The sequence below is a fragment of the Tachyglossus aculeatus genome, chromosome X1, assembly GCF_015852505.1.
Source record: "Tachyglossus aculeatus isolate mTacAcu1 chromosome X1, mTacAcu1.pri, whole genome shotgun sequence".
Taxonomy (NCBI): domain Eukaryota; kingdom Metazoa; phylum Chordata; class Mammalia; order Monotremata; family Tachyglossidae; genus Tachyglossus; species Tachyglossus aculeatus.
The window spans coordinates 70,190,495-70,212,238 of NC_052101.1; the positions used below are offsets into that span (position 1 = coordinate 70,190,495).

Here is a 21,744-nt window from a genome sequence, read left to right on the forward strand (position 1 = left end):
CTGCATTGACTATACACTTGGTGGTGTACCCTAAGCACTTTGATACTCACTCCAACCCCCCAGAACTTATGTACATATCTTTATCCTCTAATTTTCCCCATTTGTAATTTTTTAAATGTCTGACACACTCTAGACCAAATGCTCCTTGTGGGCAGGGATTGTGCCTACCAATTCTATTGTATTGTTTTTTCCTAAGTACTAGTACAGTGCTCTGCACACAGTAAGCACTCAAATACCATCAATTGAGTGATTTATTCATCCTTCTAAGGCCTTTGGTCAGGCTCGATTTTTTTATCTCTTTATTGATGAAACAGAAACAATAAATATCAAGAGTGAGGTAATGTAACATTATTTATTATTCTGCTTTGGTTCTTTTTTACTCCTCCTTTCCTGAAGTGAAACAAGAAGAAATAAGGACTTTACAGAATTTTAATCCACAAGGAAAGTTCACTGTTTTCATGAATTCTGTAAATTTTACAAAAAACCATCACTAACAAAATGCATTAGGTAATTTGATTGTTACACAGTATAGGGTCTGCATGAATGAAGATGTGAATGACTATGATCACAGAATAATGGGAATTATAAAGAGGTCACTAAATTGCAAGAGCTGTGATGCTAACAACTAAACTATACAGTCAGTTCTCCCACAATGCACATTTTTGCTATGCATTTTGGATAGAATTCTGTTAGGAAACTCATAAGTATCTGGTTGGAATGGAAACGGCTGCTTATGCGCAGCCCTGGTTGAGGCCCGTGTACTATAGCGCTGGCTTTCCTTAATAAGGGACTTGTTAGGAATGTAGCCCCCTCCCAATGTTATGAGAACTGAGTTGTGAAGTGGCAGTGAGTTACATAAATAGATCACCCAAAATGCCAAGGAATAGGAAAGTATGAATTTTGCAAACAGCAAGCCATTCAGGTAACTAGCTAGTTCAAGATGTCTAATTTATGACCAGATAAGCTGACCCCCTAGTGAAAGGTGGGGGCAGAATCACTCATTGCTATATAATCAGTGCAAGATAGGGCATAAAACAACACAAGAGGATAATCATGCAAATAAATCCCTGAAGGCCCCTACTAATGAAATGGTTTGGGGTTGGGGTGGGGGTCCCTAACCCTAAAATGTGTCCAAAGGTGTGCCATGGGAGGAAGATGCTATCTGACAGCACTCTGGAAAATTAATAGTTGACTATTTTGTTTCTGTGAATAAGAGTCCCACCCATGCCAGATCTGGAACAACGGCAGCCTTGATGTACTGAAGTCTTAAATTAAAAACACACTGACCCTTATGCCAGATTAATTCTACTGGACACTGCCCTGCCAACAAGCTATCTTTCAAATTCATTGTCCTTTACACTTATAAATTTTGTTAAAGTAAAAGGTTGTGAGTAAGCACATATTTCTCATTGTAAAAGGGCACGTGGAGGTAGATATGCAGTACAATATCTCAACTTTGTCACTTAATTTTCCACTGATTTCTGAGATGCTAACATGAATAAAGTTCAATACATTACATTTGCTTACAATTATGTACTATTTACTTCACTTATTATATTTTATTTTCCTGCACAGATGTTTTGAAAAGCAGTTCCACGTAGAAATTGTTCTTTGTTATTGCCTATTACACTGGTGAATTCTCCATTAATTTTATTTTTAGTTTTGTTTTTCAACAGGATATTGTACTCTTCCTAAAAGAAACTCCTTCCACTTGGGGATACATTCTTCTACTGATTTCCAGTACAGGGTCTGTAAAAAGAAAAAAAAAGATGATAATAAACAATTTATCTTGGTTCCCCAAAATGTTTAGGGTGTTTTCACTTAGACAAAATCCATACAAGTATATACTTGCATATCCATACAAGTATAAATTGGATATATAATGCAATTCAGGTACATCACATTTTATTACATATAACTTTAGAAAAAGCGAGCTACTTGCGGCTCCTGATTTCTAAATTTCTCAACCAACCACATTAGAGATGTTGGCAGGATTTTAGAATTCATAGGAAACCTCATGGTGATTTTATACGCCCTCTTGTGGCTAATGGCATATTACCATTTAGAGAACTATGGTTTGGTTTATTTCCACATTAAGTATAAAATAATTTTCCAGGCTGAGCTTCACATTAAAATTAAACAATATGTATTGTTATTTCTGTGGGGTTTGGCATGACACCCAGGATAGGGACAACAGGTCTGTTCAGCTGAACTGGAACCATTTAGCTCAAAATAGCATTTGCAGCACTTAAGTCTTTCAAACAATAGTACCCATTTGAGAAAGTTTTTTTTCTTTGTTTTGAATAGCATAAAAATAATTTCAACACAAACAATACTACCAGCTAGTAAACCCAGATCTCTGTGCACTAGCAGGTAATAGATCCAACACGCTTATTGGCTCATTGTGGGTAGGGAACATGTCTGTTATATTGTTGTGTTGTACTCTCCCAAGCGCTTAGTACAGTGCCTTGCACAGAGTAAACCCTCAATAAATATGATTGATTGATTGATAGCAGCCCAATAATTTCTGTTTATAGCCTTCATCAGCTCAAACATTTCTGATAGATCCTACCACCCTTGCTGGGGTTCCCGGGATACAGTTGTAATGTGGCTAGCTTAAAGACAGTCAAAATGTTACAGGCATTTTTTTGTGCCAAACCATCTTTTCATCAGCCCAATTAATGTTTTCATAGCTCTGAGAAATTAACTCCTAGGCAGACACAGCACACATTTATTAGGAGCATACAATTATACAACAAGAACTTTATAAAGATATGTAGATTGAACTCATGAAGCAATGCACGTGGTCTGTGTAATAGTCTGACATGTTCAAAATAAGGTCAAGCCCATTGTGCAAGACCAGCCAAGAAAAAAAATAACTAGGCATTTGGCTGATAGTTATTAGTTATTCGTGGCTTGATCAATACATTCTGTGAGGGGCCTGCACAAACAAGGGTGAAGTTCTGGAGAGTTAACACAAAGACAGGCATGGCTAAAGCACATCAATATAATTTTAACCAAGGATTTGGATAGCTAGTAAAGAAGGTTTTTTTCCGTTCCCAATTTCTAGACTTCCTCTTTACCTTTGATTCCAAATGTTTACTACACTGCTTTGTATGCAATGGATGCTTAATAAATGCTATTGATTAATTGTTGAACGTGGTGAGGGACAGAATCCATTCACTTACCACCTCTGTTTCCTCATATTGCAGAAATGTATGTATAAAAATCACTGATGTTTTAAATGCCTAGCAAATTTCTATACATCACATAAAATGTACTTTTGCTATCTGCTACACAAGTTGCCCCCATCTGTTCCTGAATGGGGTAATAACACAATTAGTGTTATTTGTAACAAATATACCTATTTGATTTTTAAGATGCAATTACTACATTTTTATTTTTAAATTAGGAGAACACATTCCATTTTAATGAAAATGTATAATATAGTAATATGTGCTATCATAGTTAATCAGAATTATGGTGTGCAATTATGATTTAGCAGAAATTTTTTCCCAACTGCAACACACTGGACTGGAAAAAGGACTTTCAGAAGTATTCACTAAATCAAACAAGATTTAAAATATTGTTTCAAAACAACAAAGAGGACACAGGTAACTAATAAATTACAAAAACACAATCCTTTTTTTGTTTGAAAACATTCTTACCTCGAGAGTAAGTATCTCAGGATGTGGAAGTAAATGTAGTCTTGTTCTCAGTGCCTTTTTTACTTCTTCTATGGCCTGAAAGAGGAATGACATTTTTAATGAGGAAAATGTTTATAAATATCTACATATCTATATATCTATCTGCACAGTTTTATGTAATTTCAATTATCCAAATATTTTCTGAGAATATATTTTTTCCAAAAGTTTAGATAGTTTTGTGTTGAGGAGGCCCACAGCATGAGAATAATTAATTTTTGACTATTAGCCAACTATTTCTAAATCGAATACAATTACAAGCCACAACAATGTAAGCTTTCTTACTGTTTTTAAGTTTGGCCATCCTTCATGCTCATTAAACTTTGGGGCCAAGAAGTGCACATGTTTTTTGATGTAAAGATGCCTATCAGAAGTTGAATTTAAACCGTCAGTTCATAAACCACTTAACTTAGGTCACAGTGTTAAGAGGATTTAAATTGGGGCCTAAAGATGAATGGCTTTATATCTATGCAGATCACACAGAAAGCATTTAATGACTTCGATGTCACAGATAAAATACATACATCCATGCTTGCAATTGTATGTGGGTTTTTTTCTCAATTTTCTGTTAAGTAATTACACTCATTAATGCATACTTGATAGCATCATAAACCTTTTGAATATGAAGTTGTAGTTTGTAGATCAATTTTACCTACAAAATTGCACCTGCGAAAATAAAATTTGGCTGCCTTTTATAATAGAGCCTTTTGCATTACCTAAAATAAAAGATCAGTTGTTTTTGGATTTGGGTTCCCATAGTCTTAAAGTAGACGGGAAAAGAACCAGAGCCCATCTTCTTCCCCTTAGTACAATTCATCTAAGTAACAAGTTTTTCAGTTAATTTTAACATGTCTCCAGCTGCACACACACTATTGACACAGTTGTTAAAATAGTTTATCTGTGCTTTTTATCCATTATAATTACAATACAAGAGAGAGACGAATTTAAATCCAGTATAACCTGATAAAGATTATATCTCTTATAGTATTCACACCAAAAATGGTCAAAAATGTGAAATCGAAAGAGGCAGTCTAGCAGACATTTGAACTCTAATGAGCAAACCCCATGGTGATTTAAAAATCAGCACACAGGCATCCATTTAGAACGTGTCAAGTTCATGTAAGCCTTGGTTGAAATTAAAAGAAAAAAAACCCAAGTAAATTGTGGCTCTTTCTTATGAGCTCAATGGTTAATAGAAAAGGGAAAGTTCTCTGATCCATGCACAAACATTGGAGCGATTTGAGTGCAGGGCTGTTGGACAGACGGAGAGAGATGGAAAAGGGCGTGGGAGTGGGGTGTGAAGAAGCCAATGCTGAGCAGAGGAAAAAAGACAGCAGATGGCAGCGGCGGGAGCAGGGAACGGGTGTGAAGAGTAAAAGGGAAAAACAGGAAATTCCCTAAAGGGACTTCCCAAAGTTGCACAACCTCTACTGCACCTGCTGTCTAGGGAAAGAGGAGTTTCACAGAAAGTCATTTCAGGGATATAAAGCCCAAAGAACAGCTTGCCTGTCCAGTATCACAAGTTTAATGCTGACAAAAAAAAACTATAGAAAGATATAATTATATACATAGATCTATGATATGCATACACACATATATAGATATATGGAAAGGAAGAGAGAGAGGGAGGAAAAGAAGGAGGAAAGAAAGAGTGTGTGTGTGTGTGTGTGTGTGTGTACTTCAGCTTGGAAAATAATACTGAAAGTGAGATTTTTTTTAAGCTGGTGCAGGTATGCTAAAAAAAGTGTGATTGACAATTTCTTCTGTATCATACGCATATAAAGTATGTTCCTTTCTGCACTGTTGTATTTGTTACCCACAGTGCCTGAAGCTGTTTATGTTTCTCCCTCTTGGTGTCATGAACTTCTTGATGCCTCCATTCCAAGACAGTCACTCCATTTCTGATTGCTGCATTCCAGGCTTACATGTCATCTGCCGTTGTTTCCCAACATCCCAAATCTATGCCACATAGTTTAATGTTTGCTTCATTTTGTATTTAAGGAGTTTGTTTTGTCCACCTTTTTCAGTTTCCTTTTTGCAGCTCATAATAGAGCAGGTATTCTGGCACCCTATGGCTGTTATTCCGTCTCCTTACGTCTCCCTCTAATGAATGTATGATGTGATGAGCATAGTTTGATGCTGTTGGTCTGACTGCACCCAGCTTTTTCCCTCCCTCTCCCCCACCAAGACCAAGCGCTTAGTACAGTGCTCTGCACACAGTAAGCGCTCAATAAATACGATTGATTGATTGATTGATTCTGGGACCTCATTGTTCATGAGCCCATCTTGCCTCGATGTTAAGCATTGCATGTAGGGGGCATTAGTGGAACTTCTCTAAAAGTCTAATGTGTTATCTGTGGCAGATTCAGGTTCTACAGTCAGAATAGTAATTAATAATTATGGTGGGTTACTAAGCACTGTGGTAAATACAAGCAAACTGGGTTGGACACAGACCCTGCCCATGTGGGGCTCACATTCTCAATCCTTATTTTACAGATGAGGTAACTGAGGAACCGAGGGATGAAGTGACTTGCCCAAGGTCACACAGCAGACAAGTGGCAGAGCCAGGATTAGAACCCTTGACCTTCAAACTCCCAGACCTGTGCTCTACACCATGAAAGGCTGAACACCAAAATTGCCCTATAAACCATTAGCTTGGTCTCACTTGCAATAATGTGTTGGTACCATACTCTGTCTTTAAATTTCTTTTGAAAGAAAAGCTTTCGTGATTCAGTTTTCTACCTCATCTGTCCTCACATCATTGGACAATGTCCTGCCTCTAGTAACAGAATTCGGTGACAGTACATCATTGTGTTGCTGAGATCTTTTGTTGTGTGAAGAGTTTGTGGAAACATGACAGTGGTCTTTTTCAGACTGTCTATAGCACTTTGATGATGTTGAGAAGGGATTAACAAATGTATTTGTTAAGCACTCTTTATATGCCAAGCACTGTACTAAAGCTTTGGGGTAGATACAAGCTAATCAGGTTGGATATAGTCCATGTCCCACGTGGGTTTCACAGAGAAGTTAAATCAATCAATCAATCGTATTTATTGAGCGCTTACTGTGTGCAGAGCACTGTACTAAGCGCTTGGGAAGTACAAGTTGGCAACATATAGAGACAGTCCCTACCCAACAGTGGGCTCACAGTCTAAAAGTCTAAATGACTTGACCAAGGTGACACAGCAGAAAAGTGGTGAAGCCGGGATTAGAACCCAGGTCTTTCTTACTCCCAGGCCCATGCTCCATCCATTAAGCCACTCTGTTTCTCAAAGTACAAAGTACTACTGGGTTTCCAAAGTACAGTCATCTGCAAACAGGAGTTCCTAAGAGTGTTGATGATACTCTCAGTCAGTTGAAAGAATTCCCCAGAGAATCAGAGTCATGTTCTGTCAATAGCTTCTGGATGCTCTATTGCCCCCTCAAACGTGGCTGCATAGAATAGGTTGGACAAGAAAGGACCAAGTATGCAGCCCTTCTCTACTCTGTTGGTGAGGGGGGAAAATACAATGCCCCTTCAATTTCAAGATAGTCTACCACATCCATTTGGGACTAATCTCAGGATATTGATAGATTTCCTACTGAAGACAAACAATTTTTAGTAGTGCTAAAACCCAGGTCTTGTGATGTCAAGTATTCCTCTGTGCCCTACAAACACTATGTAGAAGTCTTGATATTCCCCATAGTCCTTCTATATCTGACATGCAGCAAAGATCATGTCTTCTGTGCCATTCAGTGGTCTGAAGTCATATTGAGATTCTGAAAACACATGCTGAACTCTGTTTTTCACTAGCTGGTCCGGGAAGATCCTGGCTAGAATCTTGCTCGCAACAGAGTTGCCAGTCAGCTTTCTCCCCTTTCTTCCTGAGGATGATCTTAATAGTGGCATCTCTGAAGTTCTTTGGCATTTCCTCAGTGTTCGTATATTGCCAAATAGCTTGTGAGGCATCTACACCAGAACACTCCTCACTGACTGTAAATTTCAGTTGGTATACCATCAGATCCAGAAACTTTGCCATCTTCATGGCTTTAATGGTAACAGTGATTTCACTGAATTTGACCCAAAGCCGTGTCTTCACTTGTTGGCGGCAAAATATTCTTCCTAGTGTTACGGAAATCACTGAAGATTTGTTGGCATTTCTAAAATCCCTTCTTTGTGATGAAGGTGGAACAATCCCTCTTCTTCGGTTGTGCTATCGTGGTGTGTCCACATTCATTTTTTAGGGTTGTGCAGAAGTTTGAGTTTGATTTTAGTCTACATGGCCTTATTTTTCTTCAGTCTTGGTATTTCACTACGTATGTTTCTTAGCTTGTTCTGTATTTTATGAACTTACTGTTCAACATGCATAATTTTTAAGCAATGAACACCAGCATGAAAACTTGATGACTAACATGATCCTAACATAAGATGTAGTTTTTCTTATTATATATGAATAAAAATATGTTGCCACTTAAATTACCAGCAATTAAAATGTATATACAATTGTAGCAATTAGAGGCTGACCGCACTGTATTTATTCAATAAGTATCTGGATGAAGTTATATATTCGTCTAGGATCATTAAACTTGCAGATCTGGAGTTGCAGCAATAAATGCAGTCCTTGATTAGTCTTTTCCATGACAAATCATGAAGTAGTCATACTAAATAATTATAAAGATTATAGCATCTTAGCAAACAAGTATCTGAGTAGCTTTGGGAAATGTCACTTTTTCCATTCAATTTATTTTAACACCAGAAAAAGCTGGTCAAACACTGACTTATAAGAGCCAAAACATTTTTGTATTTATTCATAAATCTGAACTAGAATCGAGAAGACCCAGGGACATAGGGATATACAGGCAGATTCTAGCGAATGCCTTCTGGTTTATAAAAGGTGGATACGAGCACAAAGGTTAATGCACAAGGTTCTAGAAAAATGAAGGAATCTCTGACTTGTTTGTTAAAATAACTACGATGTTTGACTTAACTGGGGTGTTTGGGGACCCAATTTATTGGCAAGAGAAAAATAAAGAGACCTAAGTCATAGAGTGTTAAAACGAACTCTTAAGTATGGAATTCACGGTAGCTTGCTTTTTCCACAGTCGTCCTTTTGGCTTAAACAGTAGCAACAAAAAGCAACAGAGAAACAAAGAAAGACAAAGCATCAACCTCCTCGGGTTTCTCAGACGGATGAGAAATTTATGGAATAGCACAAAGACAAAAAAAAAATAGGTTAGATACCATGCCCTAAAACTGATTGAAATCTCAGTCAATTAATATCCTTTCCTAACTGTATGATTTTATATGTGGTTACTGGTGCTGCTGCAAAGAAACTATTTTCCCAGAAGGTATTTTACTGTCGTGGTCTTTTTGCTCTTTAATATCTAACTGGAAAAAATTGAGTTTTGGCAACAAGAGCTTTGTTTATTACACCACATCTGTGCCTTACTGGTTAAAAACTAGGAGATCATTATCTCTGGGATGACTTAATTTGTGTCTTGGGAACGTTTCTGAGTATGAAATTAAAAAAAAAACCCAACCCAATAAACTAGATGAATACATGGATAAGGGAGAGCCCCATCTTGTTCATATTAACTACCCAATGAAGGTCTTTAGCATGACCTAAGTAGGAGATAATTTATTTGTTGCTCCATTCCAGCTTGAATGCATTGTACATGAATATGGATTTAATGAGAGACTACGCAGGGAGTGTTTTCTGGAACCAGAATCAATCAATCAATGGCATTTATTGACCACTTACTGTGGGCAGTAAGTAGCAGTTTTGCAGGCAGATGATGGCTAGACAAAATTCCCCACTTTGTTGACAGAGTATCAATGGAGATTTTGAAAAAGTAAAAACTGCTAATATACAATTTGATAACTTAATAAATACATATCATGCTAGTTGGAGCTCCCAAAAAGTCTCTTTGAGAAAGTGAAGATGCCAGAAAAGGTCCTAACCAGGAATGGGACAACACTGAAACCCAAAAGTGGAATCAAATGAAAACATCAATCATTGGTATTTATTGAGCACTTACCATGTGCAGGGCACTGTACTATATGTTTGGGAGAGTATAATACAAGAGAAATTAGCAGACACATTTCCTGCCCATAGTGACTTTGCTTCAATTGAGTATACTGCCCTAAGTGAATGGCCCTTGAATAATTGGCCAATTTGCCTTTCTGGTAGCTTTAAGTCATTATTATTAACATAAGGACTTTGAGTTAAAGCTTCTAAAATGCTAATTGTATATTATTTTCCCCAATCAGAGCACATAAAATAATATTTATTTCTAAAGCCATATGGATAATTCATATAGATTATTTTACCTATCCTGAGCATAGCTACTCCTGAGGTCCTTCAGAAAAACAAAAATGGAGTTCATATAGCTTTAAGTAATATTTAATAACTCAGCACCAAAATTATTTATGTTCCCTAGCTCAGCTGCTAATATGTTGTATACTTTTTAGCATTACCTCAAGCACATTTCAGCTTTCCCATTTACTTTACGGGGAACAAAATATATTCTTCTTACCTGATAAGCAGGTTGAATTAATGAGACATGTTGGTAAAAATCTATCAGCTTTTCAGAAGGAATTAAATAAAATTCAAATTACTAGTCATATTAAAGAATTCAGTTTGGAAATTTACCCTAATATACAAGTGTTAGAAATTTTACACATAGTAAAACTACATATTACACTAAAACTTACATTTAAAAGAGTGAAATTTCTTCTATGAGCTACCTCAGATGCTTGAATTTGACATGCTTTTTCAGTTGTCTCTTCCCCAAACTCATACTGCATTTGCTGAAGTAACATTAATCTCTGGGATAGTCTATAAACAGAATATATTTTAGAAACAATATTCAGAGTGAATACAATTCAGCTTTTGACTTACCTGGCTTGCCAACTGTCACTAAACTATTCTTTTTCCATTGCAGGACAGTTGCTATGTGGACAAAAAGAATAAATATGATTTTGAACTTTTGGGGGGTTGCACAGCTCAGATTATTTTATTACCACATTAGTTCTATGTCGAAAATTGTGTCTTCCATTGCTCCCTGTTTAAATTATTTATTTTTATGGATAAATTTTAATTTTGTGTGTGCATATCCACAAAACCTTCTACCCTCCCACCCCTTATTAAAGTAAACCTGACTCCTATGCTTAACAATATGTTGTGAAATGGGTAAGTACAGCAGTGTCTTCTGCTACAAAGGTCTTAGAAAAACATTTTGCCATGATCTCAAATGCCAGCCATCTTAAAATTTGTGTCACTGGTCACAGGCAAGAGAATTTGGATAACTCAGTACACTCCATCATCACTACTACAAAAATAAAAAAAAATGCCTGTCTTATTGACAGTCTTTCCAACCCCAAAGTCCTAGTCCTATGTATATAAGCAACCCTACTGTAGATACTTGTTAGAGAAACCTTCCATTTGCTATTACCTTTGGTGTCTGAATAATCAATCAATCAATCAATCGTATTTATTGAGCGCTTAGTGTGTGCAGAGCACTGTACTAAGCACTTGGGAAGTACAAGTTGGCAACACATAGAGACGGTCCCTATCCAACAGTGGGCTCACAGTCTAGAAGGGGAAGACAGGGAACAAAACAAAACATATTAACAAAATGAAATAAATAGAATAGATATGTACAAGTAAAAAAAATAGAGTAATAAATATGTACAAACATATATACATATATACAGGTGCTGTGGGAAAGGGAAGGAGGTAAGGCGGGGGGGATGGAGAGGGGGAGGAGGGGGAGAGGAAGGAGGGGGCTCAGTCTGGGAAGGCCTCCTGGAGGAGGTGAGCTCTCAGTAGGGCCTTGAAGGGAGGAAGAGAGCTAGCTTGGCGGATGGGCAGAGGGAGGGCATTCCAGGCCAGGGGGATGACGTGGGCCAGGGGTCGATGGGGGGGACAGGCGAGAATGAGGCATGGTGAGGAGATTAGTGGCAGAGGAGCGGAGGGTGCGGGCTGGGCTGGAGAAGGAGGGAAGGGAGGTGAGGTAGTAGGGGGTGAGGTGATGGAGAGCCTTGAAGCTGAGGGTGTGGAGTTTCTGCCTGATGCGTAGGTTGACTGGTAGCCACTGGAGATTTTTGAGGAGGGGAGTAACATGCCCAGAGCGTTTCTGGACAAAGACAATCCGGGCAGTGGCGTGAAGTATGGATTGAAGTGGGGAGAGACAAGAGGATGGGAGATCGGAGAGGAGGCTGATACAGTAATCCAGACGGGATAAGATGAGAGCTTGAACGAGCAAGGTAGTGGTTTGGATGGAGGGGAAAGGGCGGATCTTGGTGATGTTGTGGAGGAGAGACCGGCAGGTTTTGGTGATGGATTGGATGTGAGGGGTGAACGAGAGAGCGGAGTCGAAGATGACACCAAGGTTGCGGGCTTGTGAGATGGGAAGGATGGTAGTGCCGTCAACAGTGATGGGAAAGTCAGGGAGAGGGCAGGGTTTGGGAGGGAAGATAAGGAGTTCAGTCTTGGACATGTTGAGTTTTAGATGATGGGCAGACATCCAGATGGAGATGTCCTGAAGGCAGGAGGAGATGCGAGCCTGGAGGGAGGGAGAGAGAGCAGGGGCAGAGATGTAGATTTGGGTGTCATCAGCGTAGAGATGATAGTTGAAGCCGTGGGAGCAAAGGAGGTCACCAAGGGAGTGAGTGTAGATCGAGAACAGAAGGGGACCAAGAACTGAACCTTGAGGAACCCCCATAGTAAGGGGATGGGAGGGGGAGGAGGAGCCTGCAAAAGAGACTGAGAATGAACGACCCTATTTAAGGATAGACTGTGAGCTCCTTGTGGGCAGGGATGGTTTCTACCAACTCTTTTGTACTGTATTCTCCCAAGTGCTTAGTACAGTGTTCGACACACAGAAAGTGGAGCACTGATAGTCACAGGACCTCGGTTATAACCCCAGCTCTGCCACTTATCTGCTATGTGACCTTGGGCAAGCCACTTAACTTCTTTGTGCCTCAGTTACTTCATCTATAAAATGAGGATTAAGACTGTGAACTCCATATGATACATGTACTGTGTCCAACCTGACTAACTTGTATCTACCTCAGCACTTAGTACAGTGTCTGGCCCATGGTAAACACTTAACAAATACCACTGGGGAAAAAAAAGTATGCACTCAGTAAATACCATTGATTCATTGATTGATGCAATGTTCACCCCCAAAAACAAGAGGCCAGGAATGGAGCCCTATTAAATTTTTCATGGACATAGTGTTAAAGAGATTATTTTTCAATTACACATACAGATGCAATCTCCTAATCAGCAACATCATCTCTGAACATGCAACCACCACATTACTGGAGAACTGGGCATATATACATGTTTGCCCAACATGTAAATTTTGGCACTCTCTGATCAGTCTACATATTTATTCATCTACCTAGCAATCCACAAACACATCTCTTTCCCAACTACTCTCTTCTAAGTAATAATGATAATAACATCAATAATAATAATAATAATAGTATTTGTTAAGCATTTACTATGTGTCAGGTACTGCACTAAGCACTGGGGTAGTGCTCTGCACACAGTAAGCGCTCAATAAATATGATTGAATGAATGGGGTAGACACAAGATAATCAGGTCCCACATGGGGCTTTCAGTCCAAGTAGGAGGGAGAACAGGTATTGGATCTACATTTTGCTGATGAGGACACATAGAAGTTAAGTGACTTGCCCAAGGCCCCACAGCAGACAAGTGATGGAGCCAGGATCAGAAACTAGGTCCTTTGACTCTCACTCCCGTGCTCTTTCCAGAAGGACACACTGCTCCTCTACTTGTCTTCCTCTGACAGTGGGATGCTTCAAAAAGCAGAACCCTTTTATGTCACATTACTCCTCCAAAATCCCCCAGATGCTGTATTTAGTTTTTAATTTAGTCTGTACTTGAGAGCATTGTTAAAAACATTTTCTCTACCTTCCTTTAAAGTATCTGTGGCTTAACTGGGGGTTCAGCATTACTCTGGGCATTCAGAATAAGGCATTTTGATTACATTTCCAGTTTAGTAAAACTGGTTTTGGGTAAACATTGCCTTATGTTTGTAGTGCTCGCCTGCTAGATAAGGGCCAAGTTCGTTCTTCTCCCCTCCCATTTAACAATATATTTACAAAAAAATGTACATATGTGTGGAAATTCGTAAGCGTTATCTGTGTGAGAGGGTCTTTAGAGTCAGAAAGCATTAGATACTGAAAGGGATATCATGACTGCAAAGAAAAAGGGCCTTCAAGTTAATTATGATAAAATGGAAAGCACAAAAATCTTGAGTTACCATGAAAGTCGGACACAAAAGGAAGGAAAAAGTACTGGAAAAAGCAAGAGCCTGAAGTCGGAGGACCTGGATTCTTATCCCTGCTCTCCTACTTGCCTGCTGCATGACCTTTGGCAAATCACGACTTCTCCATATCTCAGTTTCCTCATTTTAGAATGTGAGTCCCACAAGCGTCAGGGACTATGCTGGATCTGATTATCTTGGGTCTACTACAGCACTTTGATGCTTGGCACATAATAAGCATTTAATAAATACCATAATTTATTATTGTTTTTGAAAAGCCCCTTGAAAAGTTCGTTTAATGTTTAGAGAAAAAGCTATAGGTCAGTGATCTAAAGTAAATAATACAGATATCTTCATATCCCATTCTGCTATTAGTGCTGGGAAAAGCACGTCTGTATATGTTGCCGACTTGTACTTCCCAAGCACTTAGTACAGGGCTCTGCACACAGTAAGCGCTCAATAAATACGATTGAATGAATGAATGAATTGTGCTCAGGGAATGTTTCTATTATATTGTTGTGTTGTATTCTCCCAAGAGCATAGTACTGTGCTCTGCACACAGTAAGCACTCAATAAATACCACTGATTGAAATACAAATAACATCAGATATATCAAGGATTCTTCCTAGGCACTGTCTACTCAATTTTTGTTTTAATTGCTCAAACTGAAATTATAGTTAAAAAATGATCCTGAAAAACAATTCTTACATTTCTTCATATCTTCTACTAAGTTGAACTTCTTCAGTAAAATAGGAAGTCATCTTGGATCATTACACCAACTTGCACATATTCTGCAAGAGTTAAAAATGCATATATTAAAATTTCCTTTCTACTGCTACTGAGTTTAAAACTGTTTTCAACAACTGTAGTTGTTCCAGTTCAATGCCTCCCGAAAGAAGCATTTATGGATATTTGTTTAGCACTTGCTGTGTGCCACTATAGACACTATACTAATCGCTGGGGTGGACAGCAGCAAATCGGATTACGCATGGCCTCTGTTCCACGTTGGGTTCCGACTCTCAATCCCCATTTTACAGATGAGGTAACTGAGGTCCAGAGAAGTGAAGCGACTTGCCCAAAGTCAGACAGCAGACAAGTGGATAATGAAAAAACACTCTATCATGTCCGCAACTATACCGATCATGAATAAAATAAGGAAATGCTTTACTGAACCGGTTGGATAAAAATATTAAAAGATTTTTCAATGGAAACTGGGCCTCTTTTTCCTCCCACATCTACTTATTGTGTTTAAGCGATAATAGCCCCACTAACCAATATTATTGTATCCGTCCAAACAACAACCTCGCCCCGGAGACAATACTATTCAGTCTCGCCCACATTAACCTATAAATGTAATTAACTTGAAAACACCGACAGGCACGGCAGAAGAAGCTGGCAGCTCAAATCCGACTTGGGACAGAGGTCAAGTTTCCATGGTAGCTAATTCAGAAGAAAAAAAATATAAGGATATCTAAAACAACCGTTTCACTGTCAAGTTTACTTGCCGACTCGTTCGCTCACACTAATGCCTTAGGGGTTTGGATACACGGGCTGACTCTAATCTGTATTTTTTAATAAATGGTTTTAAAGCAAGATACATTTGCTTTCTGTATTTGGCCACCTGATGGATTTCCTCGGGGAGCGGGGGTGGTGGGGGAATCCGGCCTTTACTCCGGGACCCCAACCGCTTCTAGGGAGGCCAATCTGGCGCAGGGCTGTGGAAAACATCTGAGCCGAAAAAAATTGACTGTTTTCTCGATCACCTGGACGGACGCGAACTCCGATCCCTGCTCCGGTTATGTCCTCCAACCAACCCACCGGGCCGCCAGCCTCCCCCTACCAGGCCCCGTTCCCCGATTCCACCATCTTCCCACCCGGCGTGAGGGTTGCCATGGCAACGAGCAAGCCACTTCCCTCCTCCACTTCGCTCCTTCCGGGGCTTGGAAACTTCGTCCAAGCGGTTGAGGGCCAATGGGAGAGGGGAAAACCGGCTTCGGGAGGGGGGAAGAGAAATGGGGGCGGTGGTTTGGGCTGGGGAGCCGTGGATTCCTCTGGCCGTTATAGCTCTGAAGTGATGGACTGGGGTCAGTTGAAGGGAGAAAGGTTTATGGCGAATATCGAATAGAAGGCCCCTCCCCACCCAGGGGAGTAGCTTGCAGCGAAAACCCGAAATAGCGGTGCCCCCAAAGTAGAGGAGGTCGCCAGAAGAGGGAAAAGAAAATTCATTCGTTCAATCGTCTTTATTAAGCGTTTACCGTGTGCAGAGCATTGTGTTAATCAGTCAATCGATCGATCGTATTTATTGAGCGCTTACTGTGTGCAGGGCACTGTGCTAAGCGCTTGGGAAGTACAAGTTGCCAACGTATAGAGACAGTCCCTACCCAACAGTGGGCTCACAGTCGTGGGAAAGTACACTACAGCAATAAAGAGTGCCAATCTCTGCCCACAACGAGCTGGGAGTATCTGGGGGTTAGGCAAGACATTGGTGTCCCGCGGTGGCACTATTAAAGGCCGAGTGTCCCCAAGCCTCCCAAACTGATTTTACAATAGCGCTGGCCAGGAAGCTTACGAGAGAGTGGAGAGAGGAGTACTCAAAGATATGGCAAATGACATCTTGCTCCCTCTGATCCTTACGCTCCCGTTCTCCATTTATTTTTTGGTTCCACTTTCGAAAACGCAGCCGTTAGGAAAGGCGGGCGGTGCTGATTGCGACGAGAAACGCTGCAGCTCTTTCCTCCCACCTTAAGGACACGTTCTTGCTCCAAAGCCTCCGGACAGTGGGAATATTTTGAGTCTTGGTTATAAACTGTAACGTACAGACGAGAATGTTGCCCAAATCTCTCTAAAATATTAATATTTTGGTGCTGGTCGACAGTAAAGATTTGTAGATCGCTTTTTCCTTCCCGTACCCGCCCCCAAGTGCTTTGGTGTGAATTACTCATTCAATCGTATTTATTGAGCGTTTACTGTGTGCAAAGTACTGTACTAAGCGCTTGGAAAGGACAATTCGGCAGCAGAGACAATCCCTACCCAACAACGGGCTGACAGTCTAGAAGGGGGAGACAGACAACAAAACAAAACAAATGGACAGGCATCAATATAAATAAATAGAATTATAGGTATATACACATCATTAATAAAATACATAGAATAATAAATATGAACAAATATACACAAGTGCCGTGGGGCAGGGAAGGGGTAGAGTAGAGGGAGGGAGTAGGGGCGATGGGGATGGGAGGAGGAGCAGAGGAAAGGGGGGGCTCAGACTGGGAAGGCCTCCTGAAGGAGGTGGGCTCTCAGTAGGGCTTTGAAGGGAGGAAGAGAGCTAGTTTGGCGGATGTGAGGAGGGAGGGCATTCCAGGCCAGAGGTAGGACTTGGGCCAGGAGTCGACGGCTGGACAGGCGAGAACAAGGCACAACGAGGAGGTTAGTGGCAGAGGAGCGGAGTGTGCGGGATGGGCTGGAGAAAGAGAGAAGGGAGGTGAGGTAGGAGGGGGCAAGGTGATGGAGAGCTCTGAAGCCAGTAATGAGGAGTTTTTGCTTCACGAGAAGGCTGATAGACAATCACTGGAGATTTTCGAGAAGGGGGCTGACATGTCCAGAGCGTTTCTGTAGAAAGATAATCCGGGCAGCAGAGCGAAGTATAGACTGAAGCTGGGAGAGACAGGAGGATGGGAGATCAGAAAGGAGGCTGTTGCAGTAATCTAGGTGGGATAGGATGAGAGTAGGTTCCTCAAGGTTCAGTTTTGGTCCCCTTCTGTTCTCGATCTACACTCACTCCCTTGGTGACCTCATTCGCTCCCACGGCTTCAACTATCATCTCTACGCTGATGACACCCAAATCTACATCTCTGCCCCTGCTCTTTCCCCCTCCCTCCAGGCTCGCATCTCCTCCTGCCTTCAGGACATCTCCATCTGGATGTCTGCCTGCCACCTAAAACTCAAAATGTCCAAGACTGAACTCCTTGTCTTCCCTCCCAAACCTCCCCCCTCCCTGACTTTCCCATCACTGTTGACGGCACTACCATCCTTCCCGTCTCACAAGCCCGCAACCTTGGTGTCATCCTCGACTCCGTTCTCTCGTTCACCCCTCACATCCAAGCCGTCACCAAAACCTGCCGGTCTCAGCTCGCAACATTTCCAAGATCCGCCCTTTCCTCTCCATCCAAACCGCTACCCTGCTCGTTCAAGCTCTCATCCTATCCCGTCTGGATTACTGTATCAGCCTCCTCTCTGATCGCCCATCCTCGTGTCTCTCCCCACTTCAATCCATACTTCACGCTGCTGCCCGGATCGTCTTTGTCCAGAAACGCTCTGGGCATGTTACTCCCCTCCTCAAAAATCTCCAGTGGCTACCAATCAACCTACGCATCAGGCAGAAACTCCTCACCCTGGGCTTCCAGGCTGTCCATCACCTCGCCCCCTCCTACCTCACCTCCCTTCTCTCCTTCTACAGCCCAGCCCGCACCCTCCGCTCCTCTGCCGCTAATCTCCTCACCGTGCCTCGTTCTCGCCTGTCCCGCCGTCGACCCCCGGCCCACGTCATCCCCCTGGCCTGGAATGCCCTCCCTCTGCCCATCCGCCAAGCTAGCTCTCTTCCTCCCTTCAAGGCCCTACTGAGAGCTCACCTCCTCCAGGAGGCCTTCCCAGACTGAACCCCCTCCTTCCTCTCCCCCTCCTCCCCCTCCCCATCCCCCCCGCCTTACCTCCTTCCCCTCCCCACAGCACCTGTATATATGTATATATGTTTGTACGTATTTATCACTCTATTTTATTTGTACATATTTATTCTAATTATTTCATTTTTTTAATATGTTTTGTTTTGTTCTCTGTCTCCCCCTTCTAGACTGTGAGCCCACTGTTGGGTAGGGACCGTCTCTATATGTTGTCAACTTGTAGTTCTCAAGCGCTTAGTACAGTGCTTTGCACACAGTAAGCACTCAATAAATATGATTGAATGAATTAATGAATGAATGAATTGCACTCACAAGGTAGCAGTTTGGATGGAGAGGAAAGGGCGGATCTTGGCAATATTGTGAAGGTGAGACAGGCAGGTTTTGGTGACAGATTGGATGTGTGGGGTGAATGAGAGAGCAGAGTCAAGGATGACACCAAGGTTGCGGGTTTGTGAGACAGGAAGGATGATAGTGCCGTCCACAGTGACGGGAAAGTCAGGGAGAGGACCGGGTTTGGGAGGGAAGATAAGGAGCTCTGTCTTGGACATGTTGAGTTTTAGGTCGCAGGAGGATATCCGAGTAGAGATGTCCTGAAGGTAGGAGGAAATGCGAGCCTGGAAGGAGGGAGAGAGAACAGGGGAGGAAATGTAGATTTGGGTATCATTTGCGTAGAGATGATAGTTGAAGCCATGGGAGCGAATGAGTTCACCAAGGGAGTGAGTGTAGATGGAGAATAGAAGGAGACCAAGAACTGATCCTTGAGGAACCCCTACAGCTAGGGGATGGGAGGGGGAGGAGAAGCTCGTGGAGGAAACTGAGATTGACTGGCCAGAGTGATAAGAGGAGAACCAGGAGAGGATGGAGTCAGTGAAGCCAAGGTTGGATAACGTGTAGGCAGCTGAGAGGTCGAGGAGGATTAGTATAGAGTAGGAGCCATTAGATTTGGCAAGAAGGAGGTTATTGGTGACCTATGAGAGGGCGGTTGCAGTGGAGTGGAGGGGACGGAAGCCAAATTGGAGGGAGCCCAGGAGAGAGTTGGAGGAGAGGAATTAGAGGCAGTGGGTGTTAGACGTCTCGCTCCAGGAGTTTGGAAAAGAAGGATAGGAGGGAGATGGGTCAATAATTGGAGTGGGCTGGGGGATCAAGGGAGGGTTTTTTTTAGGATGGGGGAGACGTAGGCATGTTTGAAGGCAGAGGGGAAGAAGCCATTGGAGAGCGAGTGGTTGAAGATGGAAATTGAGGAGGGGAGGAGGGAAGGGGTGAGAGTTTATATAAGGTGGGAGGGAATGGGGTCTGATGCACATGTGGAGGGGGTGGCACTTGAGAGGAGTCAGGAGATCTCCTCTAGAGATATTGCTGGAAAGGATGGGAAAGTTGAAAAGGGGGCCAAGGGGCGGGGAGGATGGAGGAAAGGGAGGGGTGATTTGGGGGAACTCAGACCTGATGGTGTTAATTTTCCTAATGAAGTAAGTGGCCAGATCGTTGGGGGTGAGGGATGGGAGAGGGGGAGGGACAGGGGGCCTGAGGAGGGAGTTAAATGTCCGGAACAGCTGACGAGGGTGATGGGCATGGGTGTCAATAAGGGAAGAAAAATAGTTTTGCCGGGCAGAGGAGAGGGCAGAGTTAAGGCAAAAAAGGGCAAACTTGAAGTGGGCAAGTTCGGCCTGATGTTTAGATTTCCACCAGCAGCGTTTAGAGGCTTCAGCATAAGAGCGAAGAACGTGGACAGTGCAGGTGATCCAGGGCTGTGGGTTAGTGGTGTGAGAGCAACAAAGGGATAGGGGAGCGAGTGAGTTGAGTTGAGTAGAGGGGATGGAGTTGAGAGCATCTATTTGGTCATCAAAAGTGAGTAGAATGGGTATGGAGGCTAGTTGGGGTGTGATGCACTGAGAAAGATGGATGGGGTCGAGACAGTGGAGGTCTCTGTGGGATGATAGTACAGATATGTGGGGAGGAGGAGTGTGGGAGAGGAGGCAAGTGAGAAGGTTGTGGTCAAAGAGTGGGATTTCAGAGTTGGTGAGGGTAGAGATTGTGCAGCGGTTAGAGGAGATCAATCAATCAATCAATTGTATTTATTGAGCACTTACTGTGTGCAGAGCACTGTACTAAGCGCTTGGGAAGTACAAGTTGGCAACATATAGAGACAGTCCCTACCCAACAGTGGGCTCACAGTCTAGAAGGGGGAGACAGAGGACAAAACCAAACATATTAACAAAATAAAATAAATAGAATAGATATGTACAAGTAAAATAAATAAATAAATAAATAGAGTAATAAATATGTACAAACATATATACATATATACAGGTGCTGTGGGGAAGGGAAGGAGGTAAGACAGGGGGACAAGGGGGAGAGGAAGGACGGGGAAGGAGGGAGATGAGATGGAGTGTGTGTCCAAGTTGGTGAGTGGGTGAGGTAGGGTGGAGCAGGAGGTTGGCAGAGTTGGAGTGATAGAAGGTGGGTGGCAGAAGAGTCACCGGGTACATCAGTGTGGATGTTGAAGTCTCCAAGGATCAAAGTGAACATGGAAAAAGAGAGAAGGAAGGTGAGAAAGGGGTCAAAACGGTTAAAGTAGGAGGTGGGATCAGAGGGTGGTAGATGATGGCTACAAGAATCTGGAGCGGGTGGTAGAGGCAGATGATATGGGCTCTGTTCTGAGGTGACCCTACCTGCAGCTAAATTCCCATACAAGGCTCTAAGTCATTATTTCTGCACATTCTCTTGCATGACTACAGTTTTTCAGCTTTCCTATCTACCAATCCCCGTCCCCTCACCCCATTTTTCTGCATCTCTGGTGGTTTCAGGACATTCTCCTCAGTCCAGAAAGGCTGGTAGCAAAGTTCTAAAGGGAGCGCAGAAATGCCAACATCCAAAACCAATAGCTGTAAATTGGTAAGGCTGTTGGGCCAATAATGTTCTAACTGATTATTTTGTATCCATGCCAGCATTTAGCACTCTGGCACCTAGTAAGCATGTAATTATTGTTTTTCATTATTGTTCAGAAGGAGACAATTTCAAAGAAAATGTACCTGATCAATCAATAAGAAGTACTAATAACATATTCTCCTGAAGTTAGCTGACCT

At 41.9% G+C, this 21,744-nt stretch overlaps 1 protein-coding gene across 1 annotated transcript; it reads right to left on the reverse strand.

Annotated features, from left to right (window-relative positions):
* Window positions 1–1,539: 1,539 nt before the first annotated feature.
* CX1H3orf14 (chromosome X1 C3orf14 homolog) lies at window positions 1,540–15,863 on the reverse strand. Its single transcript, XM_038772756.1, has 5 exons — window positions 15,749–15,863; window positions 14,694–14,776; window positions 10,399–10,522; window positions 3,669–3,743; window positions 1,540–1,749 (listed from the first exon to the last, which is right to left on the reverse strand). Exons 2-5 carry the CDS (start codon window positions 14,744–14,746, stop codon window positions 1,657–1,659), a joined length of 345 nt encoding a protein of 114 aa, XP_038628684.1. The 5' UTR covers window positions 14,747–14,776; window positions 15,749–15,863; the 3' UTR covers window positions 1,540–1,656.
* Window positions 15,864–21,744: the final 5,881 nt, after the last annotated feature.